This window comes from Dromaius novaehollandiae, chromosome 31 (genome assembly GCF_036370855.1).
Source record: "Dromaius novaehollandiae isolate bDroNov1 chromosome 31, bDroNov1.hap1, whole genome shotgun sequence".
NCBI lineage: Eukaryota > Metazoa > Chordata > Aves > Casuariiformes > Dromaiidae > Dromaius > Dromaius novaehollandiae.
In genome coordinates this window covers 134,470-152,646 of record NC_088129.1, presented here as the reverse complement: position 1 = coordinate 152,646, position 18,177 = coordinate 134,470, and the positions used below count along the sequence as shown (strand labels likewise).

General features: G+C 72.2%; 3 protein-coding genes across 4 annotated transcripts in view; 1 reads left to right on the top strand and 2 right to left on the bottom strand.

Annotated features, from left to right (window-relative positions):
• Positions 1–273: 273 nt before the first annotated feature.
• On the bottom strand, positions 274–5,121 carry EMC10 (ER membrane protein complex subunit 10). Its single transcript, XM_064499555.1, has 7 exons — positions 4,989–5,121; positions 3,887–3,953; positions 3,686–3,798; positions 3,483–3,587; positions 3,213–3,394; positions 1,718–1,811; positions 274–399 (listed from the first exon to the last, which is right to left on the bottom strand). The coding sequence occupies exons 1-7, from the start codon at positions 5,100–5,102 to the stop codon at positions 292–294; spliced, it is 783 nt and encodes a 260-aa protein (XP_064355625.1). The 5' UTR covers positions 5,103–5,121; the 3' UTR covers positions 274–291.
• GARIN5A (golgi associated RAB2 interactor 5A) lies at positions 5,118–7,327 on the top strand. The gene is made up of 3 exons (XM_064499556.1): positions 5,118–5,411; positions 6,765–6,937; positions 7,012–7,327. The coding sequence occupies exons 1-3, from the start codon at positions 5,328–5,330 to the stop codon at positions 7,235–7,237; spliced, it is 483 nt and encodes a 160-aa protein (XP_064355626.1). The 5' UTR covers positions 5,118–5,327; the 3' UTR covers positions 7,238–7,327.
• Positions 7,328–7,477: 150 nt separating this feature from the next.
• MYBPC2 (myosin binding protein C2) overlaps positions 7,478–18,177 on the bottom strand; it is a 35,037-nt gene continuing 24,337 nt past the window's right edge. The window contains exons 22-30 of one of the 2 annotated variants that reach the window (XM_064499527.1): positions 16,997–17,164; positions 16,816–16,904; positions 14,481–14,673; positions 13,207–13,346; positions 9,336–9,495; positions 8,099–8,235; positions 7,834–8,020; positions 7,675–7,705; positions 7,478–7,545 (exon numbers count right to left, since the gene is read on the bottom strand). In XM_064499527.1, the coding sequence (XP_064355597.1) occupies positions 7,695–7,705; positions 7,834–8,020; positions 8,099–8,235; positions 9,336–9,495; positions 13,207–13,346; positions 14,481–14,673; positions 16,816–16,904; positions 16,997–17,164 (1,085 nt within the window). In that variant the 3' untranslated portion in view covers positions 7,478–7,545; positions 7,675–7,694. Of the gene's footprint in view, positions 7,546–7,674; positions 7,706–7,833; positions 8,021–8,098; positions 8,236–9,335; positions 9,496–13,206; positions 13,347–14,480; positions 14,674–16,815; positions 16,905–16,996; positions 17,165–18,177 lie in introns of those variants that run through there. The other variant, XM_064499528.1, reaches the window with a different exon arrangement.

Sequence of the window (18,177 nt, the reverse complement as noted above, 5' to 3'; positions counted from 1 at the left end):
CGCCCACAGCCCCGCCCCTCCCGAGGCGCCCCGCCCCCTCCACCCCGCCCCACCCCTGCCGGCCCCGCCCCCATCCCCCCCACCATGCAGAGGTCAAAGGCCACCGGCGGGGGGGGGACACCCCCTTCCCCCCCACCAGGGGCCCAGGCGTCCCCTGCCCCCCCCCCCGGACTCCTGGGCCCCCACAGAGCAGACAGCAGGCAGCCTTTGGGGGGGGGGGGTTTATTCAGTGCTGGGGCAGCAGTGTTTGCCCCCCCCAGCTGCCCCCCACCCCAGGGCAGGAGCCGGCCCTCACCTGCCCCCCGCGCCCCCCCCGGCCCCGCTGCCCCCCCCCTGCCCCCCGGCGTCGGGCGCTCCGGACATCATGAGGAAGAGGACGATGGGGATGATGTACATCCACTGCGGGGAGAAAGGGGGGGTCAGGCCCATGCACGTGCCCCCCCCCGCCCCCCGAGCCGGCTGGGACCCCCCCCACGCTGGAAAAGGGGGTTCAGGGCTATGGGGGGGGGGTTGGGGGGGCCCCCGTGGGAGCTGGGGGCGGTTGGGGGGGCCAGAGGGGTTCGAGGGGCCCTAGGGGAGGGTTGGGGGGGATTGGGGGACTCGGGGGGGGGCTGGGGGGGCCCTGGAGCAGGGGCGGGGGGAGTCAGGGGGGCCAGGGGGGCTGGGGGGGGCCCAGGGTCAGTTTGGGGGGGCCCTAGAACAGAGTCGGGGGAGTTGGGGGGGCCCTAGAGCAGGGTTGGGGGGGGCTGGGGGTGGCTTTGGGGGGGCCCTGGAGCAGGGTCAGGGGGAGTCAGGGGGCCCGGGGGGGGGTTGGGGGGGGCCCCAGAGCAGGGCTGGGGGGCTGGGGGTGGGTTTGGGGGGGCTCAAGGACAGGGCTGGGGGCATTTGGGGGGCCCAGGGGGGTCAGAGGAGATTTGGCGGGGGTCCAGGGAGATTTGGGGGGGTCAGAGGGGATTGGGGGGGGGTCAGGGGGATTTGGGGGGGTCTAGGGAGATTTGGGGGGCTCAGTGGATTTGAGGGGGCCCAGTGGGGGTCTCAGAAGGCATTTAGGGGGGTCAGGAGGTATTTGAGGGGGTTCTGGGGGGTCTCAGAGAGGATTTGGGGGGGGTCCAGGGAGATTTGGGGGGCCCGGGGGGGATTTGGAAGGGCTCAGAAGGGACTTGGGGGGTCAGGGGGTGTGGGGGGGGGATCCGGGGGGACTTGGGGGGGTCCAGGGAGTATTTGGGGGGTCAGGGGGATTTGGGAGGTTCGGGGAGATTTGGGGGGCTCAGAGGGGACTTGGGGGGGGTCAGGGGGGACTTGGGGGCCTGAGGGGGATTTGGGGGGCTCAGAGGGGACTTGGGGGGCCCGGGGGACTAGGGGGGGTGAGGGGGATTTGGGGGGCTCAGAGGGGACTTGGGGGGGCTCAGAGGGGACTTGGGGGGCCCGGGGGGACTAGGGGGGGTCAGGGGGATTTGGGGGGCTCAGAGGGGACTTGGGGGCCTGAGGGGGATTTGGGGGGGCTCAGAGGGGACTTGGGGGGGCTCAGAGGGGACTTGGGGGCCTGAGGGGGATTTGGGGGGGCTAAGAGGGGACTTGGGGGGCCTGGGGGGACTAGGGGGGGCTCAGGGGGGACTGGGGGGCCTGAGGGGGACTTGGGGGCTGAGGGGGACTTGGGGGGGCTCAGAGGGGACCTGGGGGGCCCGGGAGGATTTGGGGGGGCCCGGGGGGGCCGTACGTATTTGGCGAAGAAGGACTTCTGCTCCTGGGGGTTCTTGGCGCGCTGCGCCTGCTCCTGCTCCAGGCGCTCGATGAAGGCGGCCGTCTCGGGGCTGCGGCGGAAACGGGGCGTCGGGGGGGGGCCCCGAACCCGGCACCCTCGAAATGGCCCCCCCCGGCACCGACGGGGCCCCCCCGAAAAGTGGGACCCCTGAAATGCCCCTCCCGGCACCGAGGGGGCCCCCAAAATGTGGGAATGCTGAAGCAGCCCCCCCCAGCATCAACGGGACCCCCCCTGAAAAGTGGGACCCCCAAAATGCCCCCCCATGGCACCAATGCAGCCCCCCAAAATGTCCCCAAATTGGGGCTCACATGGCCACCCCCAAAATGTCCCCCCCCTCCAAGCCATGTCCCCCCCCGGTCACTGTGTCCCCCCCCAAGGGTCGCTGTGCCCCATGTCCATCCCCAGGGCCATCACGTTTCCCCCCTCCATGTCCCCTTTGAGGGTCACTGTGTCCCTGTGTCCCCCCCCCAGGGCCATCACGTGCCCCCATGTCCCCCCGAGGGTCACCATGTCCCCCCCATGCCATGCCCCCCCGCCAGGGCCACCGCTTCCCCCCCAGGGCCACCACGTCCCCCTCATAGGGTCACCGCGGTCCCACCCACCGTGTCGCTGGGTGCCCCCCCTCTGTAGTGTCCCCGTGTCCCCCCCCCCCATGTCCCCAGGCGCCCTGCCAGGCACTCGAGACACGGAGGCGTTGAAGACCTCCATGCTGACGTCCTCCACCGCATCTCTCTGTCCCCGTCCCCCCCCCAGCGTTCCTGTGTCCCACTGTCCCCCCCGTGGAGCATCTGAGTCCCCCGTGTCCCCACAACGTCCCCCTGTGTCCCCAAGACACTCACGTAGCGGCCACCAAGGTGCTGAAGACCTCCATGTTGATGTTCTCCACCAGGTCCTCCCCGTATTGCCCCCATGTCCGCCCCACAGCGTCCCCATGTCCCCCCGTGTCCCCTCACGTCCCCAAAACACTCACACAGTGGCCACCAAGGTGCTGAAGACTCTACGTTGACGTTCTCCACCACGTCCTCCCCGTATTGCCCCCGTGTCCGCCCCACAGCGTCCCCATGTCCCCCCGTGTCCCCACAGGGTCCCCATGTCCCCACAGGTCCCCCTCTGTCCCTGGAGCACTCACACGGCGGTGGGCACGGGCTGACGCAGGGCCACCAAGGTGCTGAAGACCTCCACGGTGACATTCTCCACCACGTCCTCCCCGTATTGCCGTGTCCACTGCACAGCGTCCCCACGTCCCCCCGTGTCCCCACAGCGTCGCCATGTCCCCCCCGTGTCCCCAGGGCACTCACACGGCAGCAGACATGGGCTGACGCAGGGCCACCAAGGTGCTGAAGACCTCCACGGTGACGTTCTCCACCACATCCTCCCCGTATTGCTCCCAAGTCCACCCCGCAGCGTCCCCAAGTCCCCCCATGTCCCCCCGTGTCCCCAGGGCACTCACACGGCGGCGGGCACGGGCTGGCGCAGGGCCACGGAGGTGTTGAAGAGCTCCAGGTCGACGTCCTCCACCTCGGCGCCGCGGCAGGCGCCCGGCACGGCCACCACGGCCACGGCCACCACGTTGCCGGCCACGTCCACGTGCACCGTCAGCTGGTCCGAGAGGTGCGACTCCACCATGGCGCACTGCGGGGAGCCCGCGGGTGACGGGGGGCCGTCGGGGGACACGGGGGACAACTGGGGGGACACGGGGGGGGGGCCGCCCCACACTTACCGCCCGGACGAAGGAGGTGACGTACTCGGCGTCGCTCTCATCGCCGGGGCCCGGCGCCTTGCGGGGAACGCGCACCCGGTAGAGCCCGTCCCGGGCCGCCACGTCCTTGGAGAGGCGACAGCGTGAGCGCCCCGAAACCCCCCAAATCCACCCCAAAATCGTGTCCCCCCCCCCCCGAAAGGGCGGCGGACGCCGGGGCTCACCCGGAGCTTGTTGCGCTCCTCCTCGCTCAGCTGCTTCTGCGTCAGCGAGAGGCCGGGCTCGGCCGCGGGGCTCCAGGCCAGCGTCCCCCGCTTGCGGAAGCGGATGCTGTCGTCTGCGAGGGGCGGCGGGCGCGTCGGGAGGGGCTCGCCCGACGGGTGCCCCCCCCCCCCCGCAGCACCCCGGGGTGCCCCCCGGCTCACCCAGCTCGAAGGAGTGCTCCAGCGTCAGCGTGAGCCCGCAGGCCTCGGCGTCGCGGCCCTCGGCGGCCTTCGGGGAGAGGGGACGCGGTCAGGAGCGCCGCTCGGCGCTGGGGGGGGACCCGAGCGGCCGGGGGCCCCCACTGAGCCAGGGGGCCCAGGCGTCCGGGCCCTGGCGACACCCCCGGGCTGAGGGACCCAGGCGTCCGGGCCCCTAGAGCACCCCTGAGTCGGGAGGCCCAGGTGTCCGGGCCCTGGGGACACCCCCAGGCCACGGTACCCAGGCGTCTGGGCCCTTGGAGCACCCCCGAGCCGGGGGGCCCAGGTGTCCGGGCCCTTGGAGCACCCCCGGGACGGGGGGCCCAGGCGTTCGGGGCACCCCTGGGACAGGGGGCCCAGGCGTCCGGCCCCCAGGGACACCCCCAAGTGAGGGGGCCCAGGCGTCCGGGCCCCGGGGGCACCCCGATGCATATTAATAAGCCTAAGCACCACCCCCTCATGCATATGCATTAACACACCCCCATATTAACCAACCAGAGCCCTGCACTCCCTGCCCATCATGCATATTCATGAGCCAGACCGTGACTCCGCCCCTTCCCGTTTAACAAACCGGCGGGCGCCCTGCCTGCCCTCATGAATATTCATGAGCCGCAACGAGGCTTTCACCCCCCCTTTGGCCCACCATGAATATTAATGAGCTCCATTGTGACGCTGCCCAGTTCCGCATGAATATTAACTACATTCCACGAGGCCGCGCCCTCCGTCCTCATGAATATTAATGAGGTATCTCAGGCAGACCACGCCCCCTCATGAATATTAACGACCTCGTACATGCCAGCCCCCACCCTCCGTGAATATCAACGAGCCGGTATCTACCAGTCCCCGCCCCCTCGTGAATATTAATGAGGCGTCGCCCGTCGTTGCCCGCCCCTCATGAATATTAACGTAGTCTCGCGGGCAGGACCCGCCCCCCTCCATGAATATTAACGAGCCGCCTCAGGGTCGGGCCTGCTCCTCTCCTCCCCCCTCCTCCCCCGGCCCGTTCCCGAGCCGCCGCCACCGCCCCCGGTCGCCACCGCCCCCCGCCCCGGTCGCCGCCGCTCACCCGGAGCCCGAGGCCCCCCCGGCAGGTCCCGGCGCCGCCCGCAGCCGCCCGCAGCGACGGCACCAGCAGCGCCAGCAGCAGCGGCGGCACCAGCAGCAGCCGCGGCGGCGCCATGTTGGCGCGCGCGGGGCACGCCGGGACGCGGGCGGCCGCGCGCGCTTCCCGCCCAAACGGCCGCGCGCGGGCGGCGGCGCGGCGCCATCTTGAGCGACGCGGCGCCATCTTGGGCGCCGAGGCGGCGGCTCGCCCCATGCCCGGCGCCGGCTCTCCGGCGGCCCCGGGAGCTCCGCGAGCGGCCCCGGCGCGGCGGCCGGGCCCCCCGGGCCCCCATGTGCCGCCATGGGCGGGCTGGGGCGCTGCTTGGCGCGGGGCGAGTACGGGCGGCTGCGCGACTGCCCGCTCTTCGAGAGCGACTTCCTGCAGGTGAGGGGCCGACCCCCGCCCCCCCGCCGCCCCTGAGCTTTACCCCCTCCTTCCCCAGCTCCTGGTCCCCCCCAGCCCCCTTGATCCCTCTGCCACAGCCCCCCATCTGCTGCCCCACATCCCCCCCAGCCCCCTTGGTCCCTCTGCCAGAGCCCCCCAACCTCCTGCCCCACATCTCCTCCAGCCCCCTTGATGCTCTCCCCCAGAGCCCCCCACCCTCCTGCCCCACATCTGCTGTCCCCACTCCCATCCAGCCCCCCGATCCCCTCTGCCACATCCCCTCCGGCCCCCTTGATCCCCTCTGCCAGAGCCCCCCAACCTCCTGCCCCACATCTCCTCCAGCCCCCTTGATGCTCTCCCCCAGAGCCCCCCACCCTCCTGCCCCACATCTGCTGTCCCCACTCCCCTCCAGCCCCCCGATCCCCTCTGCCACAGCTCCCCATCCGCTGCCCCACATCCCCCCCAGCCCCCTTGATCCCCTCTGCCACAGCCCCCAACCCTCCTGCCCCACATCTCCTCCAGCCCCCTTGATGCTCTCCCCCAGAGCCCCCCACCCTCCTGCCCCACATCTGCTGTCCCCATTCCCCCCCAGCCCCCCGATCCCCTCTGCCACAGCTCCCCATCCGCTGCCCCACATCCCCCCCAGCCCCCTTGATCCCCTCTGCCACAGCCCCCAACCCTCCTGCCCCACATCTGCTGACCCACATCCCCTCCAGCCCCCCATTCACCGCCCCACATCCCCTCCGGCCCCCTTGATCCCCTCTGCCACAGGCCCCCATCCACCACCCGACATCCCCTCTGGCCCCCTTGATTCCCTCTGCCACAGGCCCCCTTTCTCCTGCCCCACATCCCCTCCAGCCCCCTTGATCCCCTCTGCCACAGCCCCCCATCCACCGCCCCACATCCCCTCTGGCCCCCTTGATCCCCTCTGCCACAGGCCCCCTTTCTCCTGCCCCACATCCCCTCCGGCTCCCTTGATCCCCTCTGCCACAGGCCCCCATCCACCACCCCACATCCCCTCCAGCCCCCTTGATCCCCTCTGCCACAGGCCCCCTTTCTCCTGCCCCACATCCCCTCCGGCCCCCTTGATCCCCTCTGCCACAGGCCCCCATCCACTGCCCCACATCCCCTCCAGCCCCCTTGATCCCCTCTGCCACAGGCCCCCATCCACCACCCCACATCCCCTCTGGCCCCCTTGATCCCCTCTGCCACAGCCACCAACCTGCTGCCCCCCATCTGCTGCCCCCCCCGGCCCTGCAAACCCCCCCCCCAGGCTCCTGGCAGGGCCGGTCCCACACGTGTCCATCTGTCTGTCCCCCCCGCCGTGGCCTCGCTGTCCCCCCCCCCCCGCAGGTGACGAGGAGCGGGGACGTGGCCTCCCGCGTGACCGTGGGCATCGCGGCCACCAGCCCCTGCCTGGCGCTGCCCGACCTGCTGCTGCTGGCGCGGCCGGCGCGGGTGCCATCGGGGGGGCCCAGCCACGCGCCCCCCGCCCGGGCCCAGCCCGAGGAGCTCGAACTCTTCGGGTGAGCCCCCCCCACCGCCCCCCACCCTGTTTAACCCCCCCGCGGCGCCCTGACGCCCCGTTTCGCCCCCGCAGGCTGCTGCCGCTGCGCTTCGCCCGCCTCTCCCTGCACAGCGCCCGGCACCACCAGCTCCAGGTGCGCCTGGCCTCGGGCCGCACCTTCTACCTGCAGCTCCTGGCGCCGCCCCGGCGCCTCGAGGGCCTCTTCGCCCGCTGGCTCCGGCTCCTCTACCTGCTCCGCTGCCACGGTGAGCGCCGCGCCCCCCCCCCGCTCCGATCGCCGGGGCCCCCCCCGGGGTGACGCCGCCGCCACGCCGCTGCCTCCGTCCCCGCAGGCGAGCAGCCGGGACCCCCGAGCCCCCCGGGCGCGCGGCGCCCGCCTCCCCCGGCCCCCCAGTAAAGAGCGGAGAGACAGAGCGAGTCGGCGTCTGCGTTTCCCCCCGCTCGGCGCCCCATTCCCCCCCCGTAGCGCCCCATTTCCCCCCCCGCCACCCTGTTCCCCCCCCCCTACCCCCGAAGAAGGACACACGGACACGGCAGGTTGCAGCCGGGCGGCTCCATTTATTCTCCCATGATGTGAAAAGCGGCTTTCCGGCGTCATCCAGGCTCCTGCAGGGATGGGTATCACGGCGTTAAGGGGGGGGGACACCCCCAAACTGCCCCCCACGGCTTTTCCCCCATGTTTATCCCCCCCCCCTTGGCTTTTCCACCGTGTCCCCCCGCCCCGGCCCGACTCACCGCTGCCGCAGGCCGCCGCTTCACTGGGGCACTGCGCAATGGCGGGGGAGAAAAAAAAACCAAATCAGCGGGGCCACAACCACCCAGCAGCCCCAAAACCGCATCGGGGGGGGGGGTTAATCCCGCCCCCCCTTCCCCAAAACCCCCCCCCCCGCGCACCGCGGATCTCCAGCTTGCACTCGGTGAGGGCCTCGCCCAGCTCGTTGACGGCGCGGCAGCCGTAGGTGCCGCTGTCGAAGGGGCTCGGCTTGCGGATGTGCAGCGTCAGCACCCCCTCGCCGTGCTTCATGAGGAACTTGGGGTCCTCGCCGATCTCCACCTTGTTCTTCAGCCAGCTCACCTTGGGCTGGGGAGGGGGGGGAAGGGGGCGGTGGGGGGGGGTTCGCGCCCCCCCGCAGCCCCCCCTACCTTGGGGTGGCCCCACCTTGGGGTGGCCGCGCACGGCGCAGTTGAGGGCCATGCTGTAGCCGGCCACCACGGCGCGGTCCACCAGCGGCGTCAGGAACTTGGGCGCCGAGCGGAAGTCGTGCTCCTTGTAGGCCGGCGGCTTCAGGGTGAGGCCTGCGGCGAGGGGGGGGGACGTGCTTAATGGGGGGGGGGGCCCAGGCGTCCGGGACGCCCTCCTCCTCCCTCCCCCCAGAGCCGGGGTGGGGGGACCCAGGCGTCTGGGCTGCACCCCACAGCCAAGGGGGGGACTGAGGTGCCCCCCACAACCAGGAGGGGCCCAGGCGTCTGGGCTGCACCCCACAACCGGGGGGGACCCAGGTGTCCCCCACAACCAGGAGGGGCCCAGGCGTCTGGGCTGCCCCCCACAGCCAGGGGGGGACTGAGGTGCCCCCCACAACCAGGAGGGGCCCAGGCGTCTGGGCTGCACCCCACAGCCGGGGGGGACCCAGGCGTCCCCCACAACCAGGAGGGGCCCAGGCATCCGGGCGGCCCCCCACAGCCGGGGGGGACCCAGGCGTCCCCTACAGCCAGAGGGGGCCCAGGCATCCCCCACAACCAGGGGGGACCCGGGTGTCTGGGCTGCCCCCCACAGCTGGGGGGTGACCCAGGTGCCCCCCACAACTGGGGGGGACACAAGTGCCCCCCACAGCCGAGGGGGGGACCCAAACATCCCCCACAGCCAGGAGGGGCCCAGGCATCCGGGCTGCCCCCCACATCCAGGGGAGGACCCAGGCATCCAGGTTGCCCTCCACAGCCGGGGGGGGACCCAGGCGCCCCCCACAACCAGGAGGGGCCCAGGTGTCCGGGCTGCCCCCCACAACTGGGTGGGGACCCAGGTGTCCCCAAAGGCCAGGAGGGGCCCAGGCATCCGGGCTGCCCCCCACAACTGGGTGGGGACCCAGGCGTCCCCAAAGGCCAGGAGGGGCCCAGGCATCCGGGCTGCCCCCCACAGCCGGGGGGGGACCCAGGCGCCCCCCACAACCAGGAGGGGCCCAGGTGTCCGGGCTGCCCCCCACAACCAGGGGGGACCCAGGCGTCCCCCACAACCAGGAGGGGCCCAGGCATCCGGGCCGCCCCCCACAACCAGGTAGGGACCCAGGCGTCCGGCCGCCCCCTCCCCAAAGCGCGGAGCCCCGGGGCGCCCTCCCGAGGCGGGGCAGCCCCCCGCCGCCCCCCCCCCCGGGGGCTCCCCCCGCCCCCCCGGCGGGCGGGACCTGCTTTGAGGATGCGGGCGCTGTTGCGGGAGAGCGCCGGCGCCTCGCTGGCCCCGCACACGTTCTCGCTGTACACCCGGAACAGGTACTCGTTGCCCATCACCAGCTCCGGCACCGTGCAGCGCGTCAGCCGGTTGTGCTCGTACACCGTGAACCACTCCTGCCGGCCCCGGGCCGTCAGCGGGGCGCGGGGGGGCGGTTAGGGGCTCGGGGGGGGCGGTTAGGGGCTCAGGGGGGCAGTTAGCGGGTCAGGGGGCGGTTAGGGGCTCGGGGGGGGCAGTTAGGGGCTCAGGGGGGCGGTCAGGGGCCCGGGGGGGGCGGTTAGGGGCTCAGGGGGGCAGTTAGCAGGTCAGGGGGTGGTTAGGGGCTCAGGGGGGCAGTTAGCAGGTCGGGGGGTGGTTAGGGGCTCGGGGGGGCAGTTAGGGGCTCAGGGGGGCAGTTAGCGGGTCAGGGGGCGGTCAGGGGCTCGGGGGGGCAGTTAGGGGCTCAGGGGGGCAGTTAGGGGCTCGGGGGGGCGGTTAGGGGCTCGGGGGGGCAGTTAGGGGCTCAGGGGGGCAGTTAGCGGGTCGGGGGGCGGTTAGGGGCTCGGGGGGGGCAGTTAGGGGCTCAGGGGGGCAGTTAGCGGGTCGGGGGGCGGTCAGGGGCCCGGGGGGGGCAGTTAGGGGCTCGGGGGGGCAGTTAGCGGGTCGGGGGGCGGTCAGGGGCCCGGGGGGGGCAGTTAGGGGCTCAGGGGGGCAGTTAGCGGGTCGGGGGGCGGTCAGGGGCTCGGGGGGGGGCAGTTAGGGGCTCAGGGGGGCAGTTAGCGGGTCGGGGGGCGGTCAGGGGCCCGGGGGGGGCAGTTAGGGGCTCAGGGGGGCAGTTAGCGGGTCGGGGGGCGGTTAGGGGCTCGGGGGGGGCAGTTAGGGGCTCGGGGGGGGCAGTTAGCGGGTCGGGGGGCGGTCAGGGGCTCGGGGGGGGCAGTTAGGGGCTCAGGGGGGCAGTTAGCGGGTCGGGGGGCGGTTAGGGGCTCAGGGGGGCAGTTAGGGGCTCAGGGGGGCAGTTAGCGGGTCGGGGGGCGGTCAGGGGCTCGGGGGGGGCAGTTAGGGGCTCAGGGGGGCAGTTAGCGGGTCGGGGGGCGGTCAGGGGCTCGGGGGGGGCAGTTAGGGGCTCAGGGGGGCAGTTAGCGGGTCGGGGGGCGGTCAGGGGCTCGGGGGGGGCAGTTAGGGGCTCAGGGGGGCAGTTAGCGGGTCGGGGGGCGGTCAGGGGCCCGGGGGGGGCAGTTAGCGGGTCGGGGGGGCAGTTAGCGGGTCGGGGGGCGGTCAGGGGCTCGGGGGGTGCAGCTAGGGGGTCGGGGGGCGGTCAGGGGCCCGGGGGGGGCAGTTAGGGGCTCAGGGGGGCAGTTAGGGGCTCAGGGGGGCAGTTAGCGGGTCGGGGGGCGGTCAGGGGCTCGGGGGGGGCAGTTAGGGGCTCAGGGGGGCGGTCAGGGGCCCGGGGGGGGCAGTTAGGGGCTCAGGGGGGCAGTTAGCGGGTCGGGGGGCAGTTAGGGGCTCGGGGGGGGCAGTTAGGGGCTCAGGGGGGCAGTTAGGGGCTCGGGGGGCGGTTAGGGGCTCGGGGGGGCAGTTAGGGGCTCAGGGGGGCAGTTAGCAGGTCAGGGGGCAGTCAGGGCCCGGGGGGGGCAGTTAGGGGCTCAGGGGGGCAGTTAGGGGCTCGGGGGGCGGTTAGGGGCTCAGGGGGGCAGTTAGCGGGTCGGGGGGCGGTCAGGGGCCCGGGGGGGGCAGTTAGGGGCTCAGGGGGGCAGTTAGTGGGTCGGGGGGCGGTTAGGGGCTCAGGGGGGGCAGTTAGGGGCTCAGGGGGGCAGTTAGTGGGTCGGGGGGCGGTCAGGGGCCCGGGGGGGGCAGTTAGGGGCTCAGGGGGGCAGTTAGCGGGTCGGGGGGCGGTCAGGGGCTCAGGGGGGCAGTTAGGGGCTCAGGGGGGCAGTTAGCAGGTCGGGGGGCGGTTAGGGGCCCGGGGGGGCAGTTAGGGGCTCGGGGGGGGCAGTTAGCGGGTCGGGGGGCGGTTAGGGGCTCAGGGGGGCAGTTAGCGGGTCGGGGGGCGGTCAGGGGCCCGGGGGGGCAGTTAGGGGCTCAGGGGGGTGGTCAGGGGCCCAGGGGGGGCAGTTAGGGGCTCAGGGGGGCAGTTAGCGGGTCAGGGGGCGGTCAGGGGCCCGGGGGGGGCAGTTAGGGGCTCAGGGGGGCAGTTAGTGGGTCGGGGGGCGGTCAGGGGCTCAGGGGGGCAGTTAGGGGCTCGGGGGGTGGTCAGGGGCCCGGGGGGGGCAGTTAGGGGCTCAGGGGGGCAGTTAGCGGGTCGGGGGGCGGTCAGGGGCCCGGGGGGGCAGTTAGGGGCTCAGGGGGGCAGTTAGCAGGTCAGGGGGTGGTTAGGGGCTCAGGGGGGGCAGTTAGGGGCTCAGGGGGGCAGTTAGCAGGTCAGGGGGTGGTTAGGGGCTCAGGGGGGCAGTTAGCGGGTCGGGGGGTGGTCAGGGGCCCGGGGGGGGGCAGTTAGGGGCTCAGGGGGGCAGTTAGCGGGTCGGGGGGTGGTTAGGGGCTCAGGGGGGCAGTTAGTGAGTCGGGGGGCGGTCAGGGGCTCGGGGGGGGCAGTTAGGGGCTCAGGGGGGCAGTTAGCGGGTCGGGGGGCAGTTAGGGGCTCAGGGGAGCAGTTAGGGGCTCAGGGGGGCAGTTAGCGGGTCGGGGGGCGGTCAGGGGCTCGGGGGGGCAGTTAGGGGCTCAGGGGGGCAGTTAGCGGGTCGGGGGGCGGTTAGGGGCTCGGGGGGGGCGGTTAGGGGCTCAGGGGGGCAGTTAGCGGGTCGGGGGGCGGTCAGGGGCCCGGGGGGGGCAGTTAGGGGCTCAGGGGGGCAGTTAGCGGGTCGGGGGGTGGTCGGGGGCCCGGGGGGGCAGTTAAGGGCTGGAGGGGCAGTTAGGGGGTTGGGGGGCAGTTAGAGGGGGCTCTGGGGGCAAGGAGGGTGCTGGGGGGGCAGTTAGGGGGTGGGGGGCGGTTAGAGGGGGCTCTGGGGGCAAGGAGGGTGCTGGGGGGGCAGTTAGGGGGTTGGGGGGGCGGTTAGAGGGGGCTCTGGGGGCAAGGAGGGTGCTGGGGGGGCAGTTAGGGGGTTGGGGGGGCGGTTAGAGGGGGCTCTGGGGGCAAGGAGGGTGCTGGGGGGGCAGTTAGGGGGTTGGGGGGCGGTTAGAGGGGGCTCTGGGGGCAAGGAGGGTGCTGGGGGGGCAATTAGGGGCTTGGGGGGGCAGTTCAGGGCTCAGGGGGGCAGTTGGGGCTTGGGGGGACAGGTAGGGAGCTGGGGGGGGCAGTTCGGGGCTCGGGGGGGCAGTTAGGGGCTCTGGGGGGGCAGGGAGGGAGCTGGGGGGCAGTTCGGTGCTCTGGGGGAGTAGGTGGGGGTGCTGGGGGGGTAGTTAGGGGCTTGGGGGGGCAGTTCGGGGCTCGGGGGGGCAGTTTCGGGCTCTGGGGGCAGGTAGGGAGCTGGGGGGGCAGTTCGGGGCTCGGGGGGGCAGTTGGGGCTTGGGGGGGCAGGTAGGGAGCTGGGGGGGCAGTTCGGGGCTCGGGGGGGCAGTTGGGGCTTGGGGGGGCAGGTAGGGGCTCAGCAGGGGCAGTTCAGGGCTCTGGGGGGGCAGTTCAGGGCTCGGGGGGGCAGTTAGGAGCTCGGGGGGGGGCAAATAGGGATCGGGGGGAGCAGAGGGACAGTTGCCAGGACCTGGAGCAGTTCGAGGGGCAGTTGGGGCCTGGGGGGGGGGGTAGTTCGAGGTGTAGGGGGGCAGTTAGTGCCCTGGGGGGGCAGTTGGGCCCCTGGGGGGGCAGTTGTGTCCCGGGGGGGGCAGTTGTGTCCCGGGGGGGGGCAGCGGCCCCTCACCATGGTTTTCTTGTCGGCCTTCTGCACGCAGTAGCCGGTGATTTCGGAGTTGCCGTCGTCCTTGGGGGGCTCCCACTCGACCAGGGCGTTGGAGCCCCAGACCTCCTTCACCACCACCGCCTGGGGGGGGCCCGGCCTCTCTGGGGGGGCCCGCGGGGGGGTCAGGCCCCAAAGGCCCCCCCCGATACCCCCCAGCCCCCAAATACTGCCCCCCCCCCCAAAAAACCCCGGCCCCCAAATGCCCCCCCGAGCCTCCACCAGGGCGTCGGAGCCCCAGACCTCCTTCACCCTCACTGCCTGGGGGGGGGGGGCGCCCAGTGCCCCCAGTGCTCCCAGTGCTCCCAGCAGCCCCTCCCCAGGCACCCCTAGTGCCCCCAGCACTCCCAGCAGCCCCTCTCCCAGCATTCCCAGTACTCCCAGTGCACCCAGCAGCCCCTCTCCCAGCACTCCCAGTGCCCCCAGCAGCCCCTCTCCCAGCAGCTCCTCTCCCAGTGCCCCAGTGCTCCCAGTGCCTCCAGTGCTCCCAGCATCGCCAGCAGCCCCTCTCCCAGCATTCCCAGTGCCCCCAGTGCACCCAGCAGCCCCTCTCCCAGCACTCCCAGTGCCCCCAGCAGGCCCTCTCCCAGTGCTCCCAGCGCTCCCAGCAGCCCCTCTCCCAGCAGCTCCTCTCCCAGTGCCCCCAGCACTCCCAGTGCTCCCAGCGCCCCCAGCAGCCCCTCTCCTGGCACTCCCAGTGCTCCCAGCACCCCCAGTGCTCCCAGCAGCCCCTCTCCTGGCACTCCCAGTGCTCCCAGCGCCCTCAGTGCTCCCAGCAGCCCCTTGCCCAGTGCTCCCAGTGTTCCCCACGCCCCCAGTGCTCCCAGTGCCCCCAGCACTCCCAGTGCCCCCAGCAGCCCCTCTCCCGGCACTCCCAGCACTCCCTCTCCCAGCAGCCCCTCTCCCAGTGCTCCCAGCACTCCCAGTGCCCCCAGCAGCCCCTCTCCCAGTGCTCCCAGTGCTCCCAGTGCTCCCAGCAGCCCCTCTCCTGGCACTCCCAGTGCTCCCAGCGCCCCCAGTGCTCCCAGCAGCCCCTTGCCCAGTGCTCCCAGTGTTCCCCACACCCCCAGTGCTCCCAGTGCCCCCAGCACTCCCAGTGCCCCCAGCAGCCCCTCTCCCAGCACTCCCAGTGCTCCCAGTGCCCCCAGCAGCCCCTCTCCCGGCGCTCCCAGTGCCCCCAGCACTCCCAGCAGCCCCTCTCCCAGTGCTCCCAGTTCCCCCAGCGGCCGGGGGCGCACCGACGACGCGGAGGCGCAGGCTGGCGCGGTCCTCCATGCCCTCGATGCGCACGCTCAGCTCGTAGGGGCCCGAGTGGTGCCGCGCGGCCGCCCGGATGAAGAAGATGGTGTCCAGCTCCGAGGTGCGGATGTTGACGTCGGGCCCCAGCGGCTGCCCCTCCTTGCTCCAGGTCACCTGCGGCCGCGGCTTCCCCTGGGGACACGCCCGAGCGTCACCTCCCGCCCGTCATGGGGCCCCGGGGTCCCCAAAGGTGCCCCAGGGACAGCAAGTGTCCCCAAAGGCGCCCCAGGGACAGCAAGTGTCCCCAAAGGTGCCCCAGCGGCTGCCCCTCCTTGCTCCAGGTAACCTGCGGCCGCGGCTTCCCCTGGGGACACGCCCGAGCGTCACCTCCCGCCCGTCATGGGGCCCCGGGGTCCCCAAAGGTGCCTCAAGGGCTGTGAGTGTCCCCAAAGGCGCCCCAGCGGCTGCCCCTCCTTGCTCCAGGTCACCTGCGGCCGCGGCTTCCCCTGGGGACACGCCCGAGCGTCACCTCCCGCCCGTCATGGGGCCCCGGGGTCCCCAAAGGTGCCCCAGGGACAGCAAGTGTCCCCAAAGGCGCCCCAGCGGCTGCCCCTCCTTGCTCCAGGTCACCTGCGGCCGCGGCTTCCCCTGGGGACACGCCCGAGCGTCACCTCCCGCCCGTCATGGGGCCCCGGGGTCCCCAAAGGTGCCCCAGGGACAGCAAGTGTCCCCAAAGGTGCCCCAAGGGCTGTGAGTGTCCCCAAAGGCGCCCCAGCAGCTGCCCCTCCTTGCTCCAGGTCACCTGCGGCCGCGGCTTCCCCTGGGGACACGCCCGAGCGTCACCTCCCGCCCGTCATGGGGCCCCGGGGTCCCCAAAGGTGCCCCAAGGGCTGTGAGTGTCCCCAAAGGTGCCCCAAGGGACAGCAAGTGTCCCCAAAGGTGCCCCAAGGAACAGCAAGTGTCCCCAAAGGCGCCCCAGCGGCTGCCCCTCCTTGCTCCAGGTCACCTGCGGCCGCGGCTTCCCCTGGGGACACGCCCGAGCGTCACCTCCCGCCCGTCATGGGGCCCCGGGGTCCCCAAAGGCACCCCGGGGGCTGCTGGTGTCCCCACAGGTGCCCCAAGGGCTGCCAGTGTCCCCAAAGGTGCCCCAAGGGCCATGAGTGTCCTCAAAGGTGCCCCAAGGGACAGCAAGTGTCCCCAAAGGTGCCCTGGGGGCTGCTGGTGTCCCCAAAGGTGCCCCAAGGGCTGTGAGTGTCCCCAAAGGTGCCCCAAGGGACACTGAATGTCCTTGAAAGTGCCCCAAGGGCCATGAATGACCCCAAAAGTGCTCCAAGGGACAGCAAGTGTCCTCAAAAGTGCCCCAAGGGCTGCCAGTGTCCCCAAAGGTGCCCCAAGGGCCATGAGTGTCCCCAAAGGTGCCCCAAGGGACAGCAAGTGTCCCCAAAGGCGCCCCGGGGGCTGCTGGTGTCCCCAAAGGTGCCCCAAGGACCGTGAGTGTCCCCAAAGGTGTCCCAAGGGCCATGAGTGTCCCCAAAGGTGCCCCAAGGGACAGCAACTGTCCCCAAAGGCGCCCCGGGGGCTGCTGGTGTCCCCAAAGGTGCCCCAAGGGACAGCAACTGTCCCCAAAGGCACCCCGGGGGCTGCTGGTGTCCCCAAAGGTGCCCCAAGGACCGTGAGTGTCCCCAAAGGTGTCCCAAGGGCTGCCAGTGTCCCCAAAGGCACCCCAAGGGACAGCAAGTGTCCTCAAAAGTGCTCCAAGGGCCGTGAGTGTCCCCAAAGGTGCCCTCAGCGTTGCGAGCTTCCCCCCACGGTGCCCTGGGGTGCTGCGAGCTTCCCCCCACAGTGTCCTGGGGTGCTGCGAGCTTCCCCCACGGTGCCCTGGGCGCTGCGAGCTTCCCCCCACGGTGCCCTGGGCGCTGCGACCTTCCCCCACGGTGCCCTGGGTGCTGTGACCTTCCCCCACGGTGCCCTAGGGTGCTGCAAGCTTCCCCGTGCGGTGCCCCGGGGTGCTGCAAGCTTCCCCCCACGGTGCCCTAGGGTGCTGTGACCTTCCCCCACGGTGCCCTGGGGTGCTGCAAGCTTCCCCGTGCGGTGCCCCGGGGTGCTGCAAGCTTCCCCCCACGGTGCCCCGGGGCGCTGCGAGCTTCCCCCACGGTGCCCTAGGGTGCTGCGAGCTTCCCCCCACAGTGCCCTAGGGTGCTGTGAGCTTCCCCCCACGGTGCCCTGGGTGCTGCGACCTTCCCCCACGGTGCCCCGGGATGCTGCGAGCTTCCCCCCACGGTGCCCCGGGGTGCTGCGAGCTTCCCCCGACGGTGCCGCAGCCCCGGCGCTCACCTGGAAGGGGATGACGAGGTTCACGGGCTCCCCCACCTTCCTCACGTAGGTCTCGCGCAGCTGCCGGGGCAGGCGGATCTTGGGGGACTCTGCGGGGGTGGCGGCGCGGGCTGAGCCGGGACCCCCCCGGCACCCCTGGGTGCTGGGTGCCGCCCCCCCCCCGGCCCGGCCCGCCACCCACCCACGATCTCCCGGATGGTGACGGGCTGCACCAGGGTGGCCGGGGGGCTCTTGCCGGCGATGTTGACGCCGATGACGCGGAAGAGCAGCTTCTCGCCCGTCGGCAGCCCCTTCACCGTGAAGCCGCAGCGCTCCACGGGCTCCGTGTTGGCCGGGATCCACTCGTCCGCTGGAGCGGGGGGCACGGGGTTGGGGGGGCATGGGGGGGTATGGGATTGGGGGCGTGGGATTGGGGGGCACGGGGTTGGGGGGGATTGGGGGGGTGGGATTGGGGGCGTGGGATTAGGGGGCACGGGGTTGGGGGGGCATGGGGGGGTATGGGATTGGGGGCGTGGGATTGGGGATGTGGGATTGGGGGGCACGGGGTTGGGGGGGGATTGGGGGGTGGGATTGGGGGCGTGGGATTGGGGATGTGGGATTGGGGATGTGGGATTGGGGGCATGGGGTTGGGGGGCACGGGGTTGGGGGGGATTGGGGGGGTGGGATTGGGGGGGTGGGATTGGGGGTGTGGGATTGGGGGCATGGGATTGAGGGGGTATGGGATTGGGGGACATGGGATTGGGGATGTGGGATTGGGGATGTGGGATTGGGGGCATGGGATTAGGGGGCACGGGGTTGGGGGGGATTGGGGGCGTGGGATTGGGGATGTGGGATTGGGGATGTGGGATTGGGGGCATGGGATTAGGGGGCACGGGGTTGGGGGGGGATTGGGGGGGTGGGATTGGGGGTGTGGGATTGGGGGGGTATGGGATTGGGGGCATGGGATTGGGGGCATGGTGTTGGGGGTGTGGGAATGGGGGATATGGGATTGGGGATGTGGGATTGGGGGCATGGGATTGGGGGGGTGTGGGATTGGGGGGGTGGAATTGGGGGTCTGGGATTGGGGGGTATGGGATTGGGGGCATGGGATTAGGGGGCATGGAATTAGGGGGCATGGGATTGGGGGCGTGGGATTGGGGGCATGGGATTGAGGGGGTATGGGATTGGGGGGCATGGGATTGGGGGGCATGGGATTGGGGGTGTGGGATTGGGGGCGTGGGATTGGGGGTATGGGATTGGGGGTGTGGGATTGGGGGTGTGGGATTGGAGGGGTGGGATTGGGGGTGTGGGATTGGGGGGCATGGGGTTGGGGGCATGGGATTGGGGGCATGGGATTGGGGGTGTGGGATTGGGGCTATGGGA